Source organism: Nannospalax galili, unplaced genomic scaffold (assembly GCF_000622305.1).
Source record: "Nannospalax galili isolate Female #2095 unplaced genomic scaffold, S.galili_v1.0 scaffold603, whole genome shotgun sequence".
NCBI classification, from domain to species: domain Eukaryota; kingdom Metazoa; phylum Chordata; class Mammalia; order Rodentia; family Spalacidae; genus Nannospalax; species Nannospalax galili.
In genome coordinates, this window is record NW_008351177.1 from 708,670 (window position 1) to 726,704 (window position 18,035).

The following is an 18,035-nucleotide window of genomic DNA, read 5'->3' on the forward strand; positions in this document are numbered from 1 at the left end:
GAGAGAGAGAGAGAGAGAGAGAGGAGAAAGCTTAGGGAGCTGCTCCCCCAAACTCTACTGATCAGGGCTTTTTACCTTCCAGAATATTTGTATGCAATACTTTTTGGAGAGAATGAAGTTGTTCTCATTCACTTGGGGAAGAAGGTAATTAATCACAGGCTCTGGATATCTTTCCCTTATGATTAGATTTCAGGGACACTGGTGGTAACCATTGCCTGGAGGTCTGTTTCAGAACCTTAGAAGATTTTATAATTGGTTTGAACCTCTACCTTTCGGTAACTGATAGATCTGGTAAACAAAATGCCAAGCAACATATGGAATATCTGAGACATAAAATAAGCCAAAGGTATCTAAATGTCATGTATAGAGCACGGTACCTAAAAAAAGACTATTCAGTTTTTCCAAATGTTCCTGGAACATTCATGGAGGCAGATCACACCTGATCTTTCAAATCAACCTCAACAGTTTTTCTTAAGAACTGGGATTGGGGCTAGAGAGTTGGCTCAGAGGTTAAGGTCACTGGCTGGGTTCAGTTCCCAGCACCCAAATGGAAGCTAACAACTGTCTCTAACTCCAGTTCAGGGGATTCGATGCCCTCTTCTGACTTCTGAAGGCATTGCGTGACACAAGAATACTTACATACATTCAAGCAATATATTTATACACATAAAGTAAAAATAATAAAGTATTAAAAAAGAACTATGATCCTACAGGATGCATTATCTAACCATAATGGAATCAATATACCAATAACGGAAAGACAAGGAGAAACTCTCCAACCCTTTGTGCATTAAGCAACACACTTCTAAATTATCTGTGGGTTAAAGAGGAAATACTAAGGGAAATGTAAAAATATATTTAGCGCTAGGGTGTAATTCAGTGGTAGAATGCTTGTCTAGCAAATAATACAAAAAGACAAAACAAAACCATGAATAAAAATATCATATGTGAAAATATACAGCACAAAGGTAATGCCTCCCTGAGAAGGAAACGTGTAGTTAATATTTAATGCTTCTAGTAGAAAAGATGAGATGTGCTGGTTCAAAAACTTGGCTTCCTATCTCAAGGAGAAAATTGAAAAGAATCTCAAAATGAACGTGAAATGCTGCTGCATAGGGGATGCGGCTCAGTAGCAGAGTGCTTGACCAGCATGCATGAGGTCCTAGGTTCAATCTCCAGTAATAGCAGAATAAATAATAAATAAATAAATAAAATTAACCTGACATGAACAGAGCAAATCAAACAGTAAAGAGAACAGAGGAAAGTCAAAGAAATAATGAAGAATGAACCATTCAATGAAGAATGATTAACAAATTTGGCAGAAATAGAAATAAAAAGAGAAGTTAAGAGTAATTGTTATCAGAAATGAAACACAGTATTACTGGGCATCCCGAAGCTACTAAAAAGATTAGAAAGGGGGTGGTAATGTAGCTCAGTGGTAGAGAACTTGCCTAACACATACATGATTCGAGTTCAATCCCTGACACTTCAAAAGTATGATGATTGTGATATGGTATAGACGATGATGAATGAATGTAAATATCAGTGTCAATTTTACATCCTAAATTCCAGAGTTTAGAAGAAATGGGTCAATTCCTTGATAATCACAAACTCCCAACTCAAAAATAAATCTAATAAAAGACAACCTGAATAGTCCTCTATACCCATTAAGAAATGTAATTTATAATTGAAATGCTTTGGAAATTACTATAAAGGGAAAAGTTAAAAAAAGATTTTTAAACCTGTAGACTGAATCAGTTTTACAGTAGAATTCTGTCAAACATTTGGAGAAACATCGCAGCAAATTCATGCAATCTCCTCCATAAAACAGAAAGGGAGGGCACATGTTCCAGGTCCTTTTATCAGGCAAATATACCTTATCTAACATCAAATTCAGATTCCTTCTCAAACACCCATTTATGAGATGGCACAGAACAGGGATGAGAATTTTGAGCACCAAGAAGAGAACAATGCATGAACACTTGTTTTTACATCAAACTGAAAAGAAAATCTGGAGTTGGAAAGTTTTCCCTTTAATATTCCAAAGTGTGAGCAAACCTGAATGTCTCAGCTGTCCTCTGCATTATTCTCTCTCTCTCTCTCTCTCTCTCTCTCTCTCTCTCTCTCTTCATTATTCATTTATGTATTTGGAGATGCTCATATTTTTGTGCATTTCATACAGTACATCTTAAATCATGTTTAGACCTCTGTCCTATTTGCACTTCATAGCCACCCCAACCAAATTTCATGCATCTTGTCATATATGTTAAGGCCTATCAAGTCAAGTTTGTGTCCTCAGACATGCCTTGGTTTGAGTCCATACACTGGAGGCTGGTCAGCCTATCTAGTGTCACTCCTTTAAAGAAGACCAGCATTCCCTCACCCAGGAGTGATCAGCTGTCAACATTTCCCTGGCTAAAGTTGGGACTTCTTACCCATTTCCCCTGTTCTATGTTAGGTTTTTGTCTGGTTTGGGTTTGCACGAGTCTTGTGCATGCTGTTACTGTTGCTGTAAGCTCATATGAGTAAATATTGACCAGCTCTGCAAATGTGAAACTTGATGCTGATCAGGGACCTAAAATTCCAGAGTTCTCAAGATAGTCATTAAAAAAAAAAAAAAAAACTTCGTGTGTGTGTGTGTGTGTGTGTCTGTGTGTATCTGTCTCTGTGTGTGTGTGTGTGTGTGTGTGTGTGTGTGTCTGTGTGTATCTGTCTCTCTCTCTGTGTGTGTGTGTGTGTGTGTGTGTGTGTGTGTGTGTTAGGAGATGAATGTGTACGGACACATACATGCCACAGCACATATGTGAAAGCTAAGAGGACAACTTATTGAAGTTGATTGTCTCCTTCCCCATACCATGTGGGCAGCAGGTGCCTTAACCCTCTGAGGCATCTGACCAGCCCTGCTCAGGTTTTAAAAGCCCATTCTATATATTTGAATTGCTGGTTAATGTTGCCTGCCTTAGGCACATGGACATGCTGGTCAAGCTTCAACATGCCGTGCTGTATGTAATCTTACATGCTAGATGTAAAGGCAAAGCTAGAACTGTATTTATGCTGTTTCTATAAAGTGACTTCCTACACAGTCATGCCTCTGTTCTGTGGTTTTCAGATCCCTGAGTAACATAGTTCACATCCTTGAGTGATAGTTTGTCCTGTCTGTAGCATGTGATGCTCAGGGTTCCTTGGCAACCTTGCAGTGGGGATTAAATTGTTGGTAAGTACTAAGCACAGCAAACAGACCATATAGCATCCTTAAGCAGTGCTGGGTATAGCTGTGGCTAAGACTTTTGAGACCTTAAGGATGTTTTTCAACAAGAATAAACCTAGAGAGATTTAGGTGATAACTCAGATCAATAGGATAGGTAAAATGCACCTCAAATGTTAGGAGTAAAGGGTTCCTTTGCCAGCAGTTCATTCACTGTTTTCCTACTGAGAGAATCTGTTCTCACCTAAGATAATCTTGCTTTTAAACATTTGAAAACAGAATGCTTTTTATTTGGTTTTTGTATTTGTTTTTGTTGAATTTTTGTATATTTCATACAGAACATCTCAAACAGTCTTGATCATCTTTACACCCCTGTCCCCACTGGGATCCTTCCACCCTGCCCCCACCCAAAGCCCATGTACTCTGTCATCCCTCTTAAGGCCCAATGTGTCATCAGTGTCCCTGGTCACTCCTTAAAAAGAATTTTCTTTAAGGATGTAAAACTCAGTAGGTTGTCATACTCCACGGGATGAGTCCCCATCCAAGAGTATTTGGAGAACACATATTGGACTTGATAGGCCTTAAAAAATAGAAGACATGAATGGGGGGGGGTGCTGAGAAGAGATGGGGAAAGGGTCTGAATATGACAAAATACATTTTATCAGATTCTCAAAGAATCAATAAAAATATTACTTTTAGCAAAAAAGACCCTTTCTTAGTTTTAATTTGCATTTCCCTCCATCTCATGGCAGGCAGAATATCTATCATCAAGACAACAATTGAGACCAAATACTGAGGATGTGGGGAAGGGGAATCCTTCTTCACTCCTGCAGGGAATGTAAACTGGTGCAGCCATTACAGAAATCAATGTGGAAGTCTGTCAAATAAAAAACAAAACTACCATATGATCCAACTATACCCGCCTGGGCATGTACCCAAAGGATGCTACATCCTACCACTGAGATACTTGTATATCCATGTTTACTGTTAGCTCTCTTCGCAATAGCAAAAAAAATGGAACTAAGCTGGATGTCCATCAACAGATGAACAGATAATGAAAATATGGAAAACAGGGCTGGAGAGATGGCTCAGTGGTTAAGAGCACTGGCTGTTCTTACAGAAGACCCGGGTTCAAATTCCAGCACTCACATGGCAGCTAACAGCCGTCAGTAACTCCAGTTCCAGGGGATCCAACACCCTCTTCCGGCCTCTGTGGGCATTGCACATCACAGGTACACTTACATGCACACAGGCAACACACTCATACACAAAAAATACAAATAATAAAGAAAATGTAAAAAGAAAATGTGGGACATGTACACAATGGGATTCTATTCAGCACTAAAGAAAAGTGAAGTTATGAAATTTGCAGGAAAGTGGGTAGAACTGGAAAACAGTAAATAAGGTGAGGTAACTCCGGCTCAGATAGACAAACAGTCATGTTGTCTGTCACATGTGGATCCTATTTTGCCATTTCTATATTTGTGCATTTATGTAGGAGTCAATGTGGGTACAGAGCAAGAAACTAGAGAGAGGCCCATGACATGGGAACAAGGGAGACGGTAGGGGAGGGAAATGAGGAGTGTGATAAGGAAGTGGAAGGGGGAATTCTGGGATGGAAAAGTATGAAAAGAGATGCTGGGGAATTAGGGAGATAAGCCGAAGGATGGGGGAGAGAGGAGAGTCAACCAAACTAAGTGCTTAAGTACTTACAAGCATGTCATAAGGAAACCTATCACTTTGCATGCAAATTAAAAAATAAAAATTAAATTAATTTTAAAAAGACCTTTTCGTTTACCCATTACCTTTCACTGCTGTTTTATGTATTCTTGGACTATTGAAAATTGTTTTATGAAGGAGGATCTCTCCCACCACTAAAAAGCCCTAATAAAGTCAGTTGGCAAAATAAACAATAGTCATATTATGTTTATTCTATATTAAAGGCTTTTAAAATGCCCAATATATGTAACTTCAAGTCTAAATATCACTGTGAAAATCTTTGTCTTATCAGCGGTCTTTATTTGTAATATGCCAGCCTGGGGTTTTTAAGTTTCTCCTCACTGTTTACCATTTCATCACTTGCCCTCTGTAAAGAGGGCAGAAGGACCAACGGATGAATCCTATGCTCAGTGTAACTAGTATCTAGGTAACTACATGTCCTATATAAACAGGGACTCCATTCTCTTTATAAGAATTTACTACCTGGGGCTGGTTCAGAAGATACCTGCCAGACCAGTGTGAGGAGCAGAGTTCTCATACCCCAGTCCCAAGAAAATGCTGGGTGAGGGTGGCAGTGTGCCTATGAGTCCAGCCTTGGAAGGTGGAGACAGGGGATCTCCAGAGCAAACTGGCTGGTGAGACTAGCTGTATTGATGAGCTCTGAGTTTGACTGAGAGACCCTGCCTCATTGAATGTGGAGGTTGATTGTAGACATTAACCTCAGGCCTCCATATGCACACACACCTCCACACACAGGTGTCCACACATCTGCCAATGTGTATACACGAACACATGCACAGCACACATATGAAAATGGAAAAATATAATTTGCTGCATGTAGTTTTAAAGCTTAGGAAAGTTATAGTAACTGATGGGTTTCAATTCTGCCAAGAATGTAGAAGAGAGGCATTTTATTGCAATTTAACACAGATGATGAGGGAGGAGAAACCAGAAACAGACCCCAAGGAGACTCTCGTTGTTTTTAATGGAGTCAGTGCTTTCCTATGTGACAGCCCAACAGTGAGGAAGAAGAGTGAGTCAGAGCAAGTCTATGGAATGTAGCAGGTTGATACTAGTCCTATATTGTACCTGAAGTCAGAGGGGCCCATTGTCAAGGTCCCCCAGAAAGCACAGCTGTCACAGACTTCTCAAGGGACTATGTCCACCTTCGCAGAGATATGTCCACAAATAACTCTACCATGGCTTGTGCGAAGTCTGCTAGTCCACCTAGCCTCAGCAAAGGCCTTTCACCTACAGAACAAGGAGTATACATACTTCATCACAGAGTGATCTTTGGAAGCTGGATATCTGAATTTTATCAGCTGAAGATTATCTGTTAGGTTGGGACAAAAATCTGCCTTTGCCAATCCACAGTAAATTCAGCCCTGCAGGGAAACTACAGTTTTACACCAGGTGTCAGGTGCAACAAAACACAGCAACTCAAAAGTCTCAGCCTGCATGTATGTGATGTTGGTGGCTCTTCTTTTCTGAATCTTTTTACTTTTCTCATCGTCTACCCTCAGACCATATTTTACTGCCACTCAAGGCCTAGACACCTGGAGCCTGCCCTTGCCTCACTCTGAACACGACCCTGCGAAGGATGCACTCTTCCCAGTGCAGTATCAGCTTCTCTCCTTGTGGGTAACATAGCCATGGTGCTATGTCGTCATATCCATGGTGCTATGTCATAGTCATGGTGCTATGTCATATCCATGGTGCTATGTCAACTTGGGGCAATCAAAGCCACTGGGTTACCAAGGTATGTGTTTGAGAACAGTTATGTCTTCCAGAGATGCAGGAGGAAATTCCTTCATCCCTCAGTACTCCCATGGTGTTTTAGAAGAGGGTAAAAGCACTATACCTATTTCCTCTTTTGTTGTCAGTCATCAGAGAAATTAGTAGAGAGGAGACAGACCCAAAGGCCACCTAGGATTATTTCAAATCTAACACAGAGGCCCTGACAATACATCATCTGAGTTCCTAAACCCTGCACACAGATCCAGAGCCTGGTAGTTAATAGACTCCAACACGTTTCTAGCCACATCCTTTTTTCCCATAACACCCCATCACAAGATGAAATAGCTCTCTAGAATTCTAAAATACTTCTTCACGTGGACACCACACTAGCTAAAATTGAGGTCAGTATGATTGGTGATCTATACTGCCTTCTTCCAAATGAATTCGTGACCAAAAGAAAAACTTTATCATAGCTTCTGAACCAAGATCTGAGAGATTAAAATATAACATTGTGTGAGAGTAAATGCATGTTCATATGTGTACATATGCAGCTGTGTGCACAGGCAGGTATCCATGCAAGTGTTTGTGTGTGGGTATGAAGGTTGGAGAACAACAAATTGGCTGTTTCTCCTTAGGTGCTGACCACCTTGTTGCTCATGGCCTGGAGCTTGCCTAGTAGCTAACCCTGCTGGCCAGGGAGCCCCAGGGATCCATCCATCTCTGCCTCTCCAGCACTGGGATTATAATCACACACCATCACTAGGCTTGCTTCTGTTTCATTTGTTCTGTTTTACATGCGTTCAGGGAATCAAATTCAAGTTCTCATGCTTGCATGGCAAGAACTTCACCAACCGAGCTGTCTCCTCACCCCTAAAAGATAACTTTTTAATAAACAGTAGCAGACAAAGATGGGACAGTTCAACATACAAATGAGACTCTGCTGCAGGATACAGCAAAACAGACAGTGCAAGTCCCTCGCACATACTGGAGACTTTCCCGCAGCTGCAGAATAGTCAAATGGTCTCCTTAAAAAACATAACTTAAAACCCTTTTGGTTTTTACCTCTTTCTATAAGAGGTCCTGAACAAAACAGCATTCAAACAATATAAAATGCTGCTGCTATCGGTTCCTCTAACTCCTCTCCACAGACTTTACATCAGTCACGAAATAAACTTAAGAACAAATAGCCAGCCACAGAGCAGAACAATTCTTTCTCCAATCAGGCAAAAAGCAGCCACAGGATTAATATTCTGAAGGTATTTGTGACCGTCACTCATCGTCCGCAAGGATTGAGGGGTCTCATCAGAGCTTATAAAAAATGGAACATATTACATCCATGTCCTGTACATATATCTGTACATACCGCACATATGTGTACATGTATTCAGCATAGCAATCAGATCACAGAGCAGGCATTCAGGGAGAACTCCAACAGGGAGCAGGTGCTCTTAGCTGTGACCTACTTACAGAAGGCAGAGTCTCCCAGCCAGGCGTCTTCAGCATGACAATTAGCAGTTTCCCCTGCAGTTTGGTCAGCAGGAATGACACAGAATTCTGCCTAGGCAAGTCCCTCAGCCCTGCTGGGCGCCTGCTGCTGTCTGGGTAATGGCATTCCGTTAGGAGTGTGACACAGTAGGGAAAGAGACCGGTTCACTGTGAGACCTAGTACTTACTCTCTTACAGTGCATCGGCCCCCCTTCCCACTGCACAGTGGCTGCCAGGCTCTGGGCGGGAGGTATGTGGCCATCGTGACAGTGAACCACGGAGTCAGAATTCCACCCAGACACGCTGCGTGATAAGGAACCTTCTTCTAAAGCCAACGCTGGATTTCAGGATGGTATCAAACACCTAATTTGGTTCCTTAGCCTTAGGAAACCAGAGGAGGTACTCTCTTTAAACCAAAAAGGAAACAAAACTGCATGGACTGAAAAGATAGGAATGCGGTTGTCTCTTTGTTTAAAATAAACTCAGGATGTCAAAATAGCTTGCCAAGATTATGCATGCATGCATGCCCAGGATGCCAGGCGAGTGTGGTTCACCTCCTTTTTGTTTGTGCCTGTTAACTTTTCCACACAGATCTATCAATTGCTTTTGTTAGCGTCTCTGGGTACTAGGAAAATGCTGACTTAAGTTGTTCCTCTCCTGTACTCATCCAATGAGTATATCTATGACATATACTATCAAAAGTAATCAGGCTAGAGGACAAAACAGAAACAGATTCCAAGTACCTGCTTGTTGTGCTGTCTGTGGGGTTTGCTGACTCCTCTGAGCACTGTACTGGACGGAGGCCAGGGGCCGGTACTGCTGCGTGGTTGAGGTAGGGTACTGACCAGATGGGTAGTAATAGACAGACATCTGTGGAACATGTAGAGAGAAAGGCAGGATGAGAACTGTGCACAGCAGTCTTCACACAGGCCTCACCGTTACCATATGATGTCATTAGAGTGTGTCAGGTGTTAAAGGTGGGCCGCTTGGATGTTCTCTCACACCCATTTCAATGTGCAGGCTCTTCCTGTCATGATAGGAAAAATCTATTCTCCATATTCTGCGAGGTGAAGGGCCTTTGTGACGTGCTTTGATCAATGCCGTGAAGCAGAAGTGCTTTGTGGGGTTTGTCAGCCTGAGCTATATGGAGACTTGCATCTCCAGCTCCCACAGGAAAGGACTCAGCTACAAGGGAAACTTCTAGTTACCCTGCTGCAGAAAGGCCAGATGCAGACCAGAGGCTCGCCAGCTGACTGGCCACCCTGAACTTCAGCTCAATACAACGTGTCTCAGCTGCCCCAGCCAGTACCACATGGAACAGAGAGGAGCCACTTTCAAGGGGTTCTGAACCACTGATGCTGTGTCATGAGTAACAAAAGGCCACTTGTATAGCAAAGTCCTTCGAAGAGTGATTTACGCACAGTCTATGTAAGAAATGTATATTCAATATGAATATGGCAAATAGTGTTTAAATGGCATCTGTAGACTTCTTTTCGGTAATGGGAATTGAGCGTAATGCCTCATGCTTGCTAGGAAAGCACCCTATCACCTAGCTACATCTCCAGGCATCATGCACATATATATGTCGGGGGGACAAATTTGCATGTATGTTGCATGCATGTCGGTCAGAGGCCAGCCTTGGGTGTCATTCCTCAGGAACAGTCCACTTTGTTTTTAGAAACGGGCTCTCTCACTGGCCTGGAGCTCACCATATTTAGCTAGGCTGGCTGGCCAAAATGACCCAGGGAGCCATGTGGGGATTACAATCGCACACTTCCATGTCAAGCTTTTGTTGTGGGTTCTAAGGAACTATTTCAGGACCCCATGTTTGTAAAGCAAGCACTGTACTGCTTGAATTATCTCCCCAGTCATTCCCAGGTATCATCTTATTTTTTATTTTGAGATAGAGTCTTACTAATTTGCCTAGGCTGGCCTTGAATTCACAATCTTCCTGCCTCAATCTCCTGAGTAGCAGGGAGTTACAAGTGTGCACCCCTAGGCCTGACCACCTTCTTTATACCATCTAACAACTGAGAATCAAAGAAAACAGGCTGATCCATCCACTGAGATCACGTGTTTTCTGGTCTAGAAGATTTCTTTGCCTGCCTCGGGTCATTGTATGAATGCTATTTTCTTATTGATTTTGGTTAATTACTTTCCATCTTCGGGCCTCTGGCTTGTCCCTTATCATCTTCTTTATGTGAGAACAGAGATCACCCAGTAGACAGATTACAAATTTTGCACATGTAAAGTGAGATGATGAACCGATTATTTCCAGAGCTCTGATTTTATGGCTATTTTATTTGTTTATTTTCTAATGTCAAATAGCATATATGTCTTCAATCTTGCTCCTGAAATGTATCACATAGATTTTTCCTTCAGGATAAATAGAAACAAAAGATAACATGCTGTGTGTGGTTCTGTGGTCTTCAAACAGCCCAGAATCATTCTGAATTTTATTCTGACCAACAGTATGGACACCCAAGGGTAGGGATCTAAATGTGTCTAAAACTACACTGCATCAGTGATCTGCAACTAATTTGCTACATGTATGTATGGTTTGTGCTGATTTAACCGTGTGTGTGTGTGTGTGTGTGTGTGTGTGTGTGTGTGTGTGTAGGAATGTGCATGTCATGGCATAGGTGTGGCGGTCAGAGGTCAAGTTGTTAGGCTTCCTTTTCTTCTACCATGTGAGTTCCCAAGACCTAACTCAGGTTGCCAGGCTTTCAGCAAGCACCTTTACCCTCTGAGCCATCTCACCAGCCCAAGCTATCCATTCTGCATCTGTCCCTTTAACATTCAGTACTAAAAAAACACCTTCCAGGATGAAGGATGGAGCTCAAATACTTGGAAATTTACGATTTAGAAAGCATATCGAATTTCCTGTGTATTTATTTAGAAGGTACTCTTTTTGTTACTTAGGTTCTTTTTTCTTCCTGTACCTAGTCAGAAGTTCGGACACCTCTGCACAGCATCTCTCCATGGAAGAGCATTGCTTAGTTCTTAGGAATCATGGCCTCAAGCAATAAGAAGCTAGTGGGAACTTGGCCTATCCTGATCCTCTGATCCTCCTTCCAAGGGAAAGAAAGAGAACTGATTTCTCTTTTCAAAAAAGACCATGATGACAGAGTTCAAGGGGAAAGGGGAGGGAGAAAGGAGAAAAGACAGTCTAAAAAGAAGACACATTTCCAACCAAGCATGTTAAAATGTGGAGAATCCAAAAATGGTTGAAGTAGGATAAGAAAGAAATATAGAAAGAAGAGATAACCGATAAGGATTTCTTCTCTGGAGACCCTTCCTGGAGCTGCTCTTTGAGTCTCATGCCTCTCTTCTTTTCTTTTTCTAGTGGACACTGAGAGAACACACACAAGTCAGAGGATGTGGACTTCCAAAGGTTGTTTTCAGCAGAAATAGAGCATGTTTCTACAGACATCCATAGACCGAGTCTTGATTGAATTCTACTCAGCGTTGCACAGTTTGGTAGTGAGACTTTAAAATGTTCACTACATCAGAAGTCACTATGGGTTGTGATCACCACCTGTATCTATGGTTCCATTTATCTCCAACAATTTAGCTTGAACTATTTAATTTATTAGTAAAATAATTAATTTATTACTGAAACCCTTTCATCTGTTACTTAAAAATGATTTTTCATATCTCCTTAAATCCCACTAGGGAAGAAATATTATCGAGATGGTGACTGGAGGTGAGCTATTAATTAATCACTCAAAACGAACAACTGAGTAAAATTCATTTCATGGTAGAGAGTTTTGTGTGGCTTGAAGAGAAAATAATTTATTCAAGATGTTAAAGCAGTGGGAAAAAAAGGGTACCATAGTGACATGCACTTTAAACAGCACCTCCCAGGCAATATTTCATAATTAGGAAGGGATCTGGTTGGGATATGCGTGCCTCGAAAATGGACCAGAAAATGCCTGTGTGCATTTTACATCTTGACAGTAATCACTTCCAATATTCTGCAAGGGATACCCAAGAGAGCACCAGAGATGCTTGGTGCTGAGGAGGAACATATAATCAGTCTTTGAGAAGACAGTGAAAATCAGTGATCTGTGGTGTCTTACATGCTCCAGTCAATTAAATATGATTAATGACTACCTGTGAGAGCGAGTATGGGCTCTGCCTCTTGTGGGGGAGGGGAAAGGACAGTGGATATTGTCCTCCCTTCCTCCTTTATATTCACAGAGCCTGCCTGGAGATTAGCTCCAGAAAGTAGCTGTGAACTATTAGAAGGAAAACCACATTTCTTGAGCAGCAGCCAGAGAGTTCAAAGCTTCCTGGGTGCAGGACAGAGCTACACTTTTCCTGGCCACTCTCACATTCAGGACATCTCAAGGGAGTTAATAATTTGTGTGTGTGTGTGTGTGTGTGTGTGTGTGTAAGTCTGAGGTCAACCTCGAGTATCATTCTTCAGAAACCATCTGCCTTTTTTTTTTGAGACAGGGTATCTTGATGGCCTGGCTGATTAGGCTAGATGACCTGGCCAGTAAATCCCAGGAATCCATTTGTCTTTGCCTCCCCAACTCTGGGATCATAAGTATATGCCAGCATGTGTGGATTCTGGGGCTCAAACTCAGGTCCTCATGCTTGTGCAGCAAGCATTATAAACCAACTGAGTCATCTCCCCTGAGCCAAATCATTTCTACAGCCTCTAAACCGGCAGTGTAGAAGATGGTCATGGTTGAACCATGGATGAGGGTCACTGGATTCAACTGCTGAGCCCCAGGATATGACAAAACACCCTGGAGGTGGAGAACAGTAGTATTAGTGGGTATGGAAGGATGGGACAAGTGTCAGAGGTGAAATAATCGCATGCCATCTGTGGTGCAGTAGGGGGTGGAAAGCACAGACCTACCTGTGTAGGTGGAGGCTGCTGTACAAATCCCTGGGGAGAGGGCGGGGCCTGCAGGACTTGCTGGGAGATGGGAGGACCAGAGTCTGAGAAGCCCCCTGTGGAGAGCTGCTGACCTGCAGTTGCGATGACATAGCTCGGCTGCTGGGCTGGTTGTGGCATGAGAGAGGCCTGGTAGACAGCACCAGAGGGAGGCTCCGGAGTATCTCCGGAGGACTGCCGGCTCACACTCAGCTGGCTGAACTGTGCGGCCACCTCTTCTCTCTGTGATCCAAGGAAATCAATGAAAAGCTGATAAAGATCAGCTTGGCAATGAGAAAGACCCACTGAGGTAGACACACACTCCCACTTTGGAATACTGGGAAGAGGGATGAAGGATAAATTGGAAAAAAAAATGTAAAAGAATTCTTCAGCCAGATAGAACAAGAGAACTTCACATGTGAAATCAGGCTTTGTTCAGTCTGGGATTCCAGAGCTGGTAAGCAATTTGACCCAAATCTCCTTCTTTGAAATGGACGGGGAAATTATTCCTTTATCACTGAAGGCCCAGGATCAGGGGGCGGCAGGGGGTGCAGAAAAGGAAGGTTGGGTTGTCAGCTGGTCTGCCAGCAGTAAGCCTGGATCTGCCTGCTGGACAGCCAGCTCCCTGCTCTTGTTGCCACCTGGATGGGATTCACACGCTTACATTAGAAAGAACTGGCTCACTGGGCTTGCTAGATCTTTATGGACAATGAACTGTGTCCAGGAGGCCCTACTGTAGTCAGGGAAACATGGAAAGGAACCCCAGAGACTAGATTCCTGGGGTACATCAACACCAGGAGCCTAGGGTGTTAACAGTTTGCATCCTAATTCAGATTTTGAGATACTCCCTAAACCCTCACACCAAATTCATATATCTCTCTGTTCAAGACTTCTAAATCTGATGACACTTGATTATTGCTTAGCTAGAAAACTTGGTGTGTGTGTGTGTGTGTATGTTGTGTGTGTGTGTGTGTGTGTACCTGTTTTTTATTGTTATTTTTTTTTTTTTTTTGAGACAGGGTCCCTCTGTAGCCCTAGCTTACCTGGAACTTGCTATGTAGACTAGGCTGTCCTGCCTCTGCCTCTGCTTTGAATGCTTGGATTAAAGGTGTGTGCCATCATACCTGGCTTTCCAGCTTATTTTTTGAGACAGGCTCTCTCAAGTCACCTGGAGTACACCAATTTGGCTAGACTGGCTGGCCACGAAGCCCAAGGGATCCTCCTGTCTCTGCTTCCCAGTTCTTGGGTATTCTTACCATTATGCCCAGCTTTTTACATGGGGTTGGGGATATGAACTCAGTTCCTCATGCTCACACTTGTAAGCATTTTATGAACTGATTCATTTCCCTATCCCCTTAGCTAGTAAACTGTAAAACAGGTACCAGAATGCAGATCCATTTGACTTAGGGCAGCAGATGAAGAAAAGAAGCAAGCAGCACACTCTGCAGTGATGATTGCATCAGTTAGAGATGAGATACTCTCAAACACATAGCTACCTCACAGTCGGCCAGAGCTGCACAGGAAAATTGCAAAGCCTGTGAAAATGCTCTCTCTCTTTCTCTCTCTCTCTCTTTCTCTCTCTCTCTTTCTCTCTGTATGTGTGTTGAGGGGGGTGAAGTGTCATATGCATATGATACAGTACCATGGGGAAGTGCTGCGTTGGAGACACAGGCAGGAGATGCTGGGGAGGAAAAGAGACGGCTGGATATTGCACAGACTGGGAGGACGGCTGTAAGCCCTGGACAGACTGGATGGGAAAAAATAGAAAACACTGATCAGGTAACAGGAAACTGTTGGAGTAGAAATTCCAAGGGAAGCACAATGCTATCTCTAAAAGGTCCCCTAAGCTCATCAGTGCAGGGGAAAATCAGTCACCAAGGCAAGTCTTGTGTCAGAGCCAGATAGCCTTGGATACATTTACTACTCAAGGACTAAGAAGTAAAAACAAACTGAAAGAGGCTCATTCTGGGAGTCTACTTAGAACACACCAGGTTCTATGGGCATGCCAACATGCTCCCCTAGGAAAGGAGTTCAGCTCTGCGTTTTTCTCAGGAGCCTTGTGATGAGCATCCAGGTCACTTAGGACTTGACTGATTTCTGTTCTTCCCATTGGTGGAGAGCTCAGTACTGATCCCCTAGGTATGAGCATCTGATCTGTGGTGGATAAGGATAGGCTGAAACAAGGGCCTGGAAGAAAATCTAAGTTGTCACCAAGGCAGATGTTTCTTATACATCCAAGAGCCTCCAGAGCTAAGAATGTATGAATTGATTTTCCCTAGTGCCTGTCCTCACCCAGTAGATACTTGTGATGGATATGAGCAGATGCCATTCTATCAAACGATGGTTCTAACTGGAAGGTTTTACCTAAAAGCCTGAAGGGTAGCATGGCACTACAGAAGACATCCCTTCACCTAGCTGTACTGCTGACCTATACAGCCCTCATCTCTTTCCATTCCTCCTTCCAGCCTGCTCCTCACCTGAGCGACCAGTGGGCCTGCCATCTGGGGTTGTGGTGGCTGGACCTGATGCTGAGGCTGAGGCGATGGCTGTTGCGGTGGGGGCTGCTGGGGCTGCCCCCCAACGGTGCCACGCAGGGTCTGCTGACTGCCGGGGGGGTTGTATATTGCGGGGGTTCCATCCGGATTCACAAAGGGCTGGCCTGAAATGAAATCATACAGAGCCTGGTTCAGGTGAGTGTCTCAATGTTTCCCCTGCACAAGGAACCAGTGTGGTCGAGTCTCTGAAGCAGGGGGAATCCAAGACTGCAGATCCTTCTAAGAGGACAAATGTTATTGTTTGTGGCCTAGGCTACTTTAAGCTGGATGACAGTGCAAGTGTATAGCAATTTAAAAAGCAGCAAATAAATCTGCCTCCTTCAGGGAGCTTTGCCAAGCTAAGGGCATCTGTGGACAGTGGCACCCAGTGGAGAGGCCTGTGGAGAAGCAATCTTCGTGAAGCCCTATGTTTTACCCTCTGCATCTCACAGCCATCAGCGAGATAACACACGCAGAAAGAGAGCAGCCGCGTTCCATTTACACGACTCTGACTACCTCTGGCACAAATTATCTGCCAGTGCATCTTTTTGCTTCTACCCACCTCTGCCACCAAATGAGGAATCACTGTAAATTCCCCAGATGCATACACACCTGAGCAGAAGGCATTCACTGGCTAGCTTCTCTACACACACACACAACTAGGAATATGCTAGGTTATCTATTTATGCATTTATTTAATTAGCATACAAAGTAACAGATTTCCTTATGCCCTTCCATCCATACTTTGTTTTGACTGGCTCCCTCTTCCCATCCCCTCAGTCCACCCCCACTGTAGCCTTCCACTTCCAGTATTTCTCGTTCCATCTTCCATATCACATGGATTCTCGTTCCATATCACATGGATTCTATTACCCACGTATTTCCCTGTCTCAAAGCCTCTTTTCTCCTTTCTCCTGTATCATGGGCCATTTCTGTTATCTGGCCTCTACCTATACTCATTCATATATATATACATATATATGTATATGTATATATATGCAGCAATACGAAGGTAGAATACACCTAGGAGAGAGAACATGCTATGTTTGTTTTTGGAAGCCTGGCATGCCTTACTTAATATAAAAATGTCCACCTCCATTCATTTCCCTACAGATTTCATAATTTAGTTTTTCTTTGCAGGGTTTTACACTTTAAAAGTGATATGCCCTAAACTCATCACAGGATTATCTTTTAATGAAGCTCATGTATATTGTTTTACCTTTCGAAATAATGGCATGTTTCAGTACGATATTGTTGGCTACTGATGACTGGAAGGTTTTATAGCTGAATTTCCTCATGATTCTGGAGGGAGATCTAGAGGAGGTGGAAGCTCACAGAAGAATCCAGCAATGAGGGTCTTGCAGAAGGGAGTGTAGGGCAGTAGAGGAGAGAGGGAACGGGGAAGCAAGAAGGGATGAACACAGTCCCAGTGTGGCTGGTGCTTTGCACACAGAACCTTAGCTCCTTCAACAATCCCACTGAGTATTCATTCACATTTGCACCTAAACAAAAATAAAGTTAGGGCCCAGAGAGACCAGGCAATTTCTACAGCTAAATAAACAGTAACAACAAATAAAAACAATTAATGAGAGACTCAGGAAATGCCTCTGGCCAGTAAGACCCCAAAGTCCATTCACTTCCCATTGTCCCCCACTCCCCGTAACTGAATTGTCCAAGTACACCCAAGGAGTTCATGGTACAACCAGAAGCCATAAAATAACAGTCGCAGCTGAAAGGCATGGGCCAGAGCATGGGGAGTCAGACAGGATAGGATGGAAGACTTGCTACCAAACAGAGTCACGTCAAAAGAGTAACAGGAAATGGAACTTGTGGAAATGGATCCATACACCACCCAACTGCTTTCTTCCCTTTCCCACAGTTCTGCAGGCCTACAGGAGAAGATGTCTCTGCAGAAGCCTAAGCAAAATACCAAGATGAGAGAGGAGGAAAGGGGAGGTAAGACATATAAGATGGGTGTGGGACTCCTAAGGAGTCTTTTCTTTGTAAGTCATGGGCAGACGGCGCAGGCAGCAAGCTGACCTGTCTTGGAGCACAGACTCAAAACTACTGAACCTGGGCACTGTTGTGATACACAGGGTTTCAAGCAGCATGGTTATATAGAGCTGGAAGAATGCAGTGACACAGGAATGGTGCCTTGAGTTTTACTGACACACTCAAGTAAAAGAAGCTAGGATCACCAGTAGAAGAAGCTAGGGTCACCAGTCTCTGGATGGAAATTAGTACTGAAAAGTAAAGAGAGGGACTGGGGAGATGTCTCAGAGGTTAAGAGCACTTGGCTGCTCTTGCAGAGGAAATGAGTTTGATTCCCAGCACCCACATGGTGGCTGACAACTGTCCATAACTCCAGTTCCAGGGGATCTGACATCCTCTTCTGACCTCCACAGGCATTGCACAACATGGGTTCAGTTACACACATGCAGGCATCTTTACTCATACATGTAAA

At 43.2% G+C, this 18,035-nt stretch overlaps 1 protein-coding gene across 21 annotated transcripts in view; it reads right to left on the reverse strand.

Annotated features, from left to right (window-relative positions):
- The window catches only part of Arpp21 (cAMP regulated phosphoprotein 21), a 186,376-nt gene that overhangs the window by 56,972 nt on the left and 111,369 nt on the right, over positions 1 to 18,035 (reverse strand). For all 21 annotated transcript variants that reach the window (XM_029553601.1, XM_008848203.3, XM_017801971.2 and 18 more), the window contains 4 exons: positions 15,515 to 15,696; positions 14,680 to 14,784; positions 13,020 to 13,280; positions 8,890 to 9,016 (listed from right to left, as the gene is read on the reverse strand). In XM_029553601.1, the coding sequence (XP_029409461.1) occupies positions 8,890 to 9,016; positions 13,020 to 13,280; positions 14,680 to 14,784; positions 15,515 to 15,696 (675 nt within the window). The remainder of the gene's footprint in view (positions 1 to 8,889; positions 9,017 to 13,019; positions 13,281 to 14,679; positions 14,785 to 15,514; positions 15,697 to 18,035) is intronic.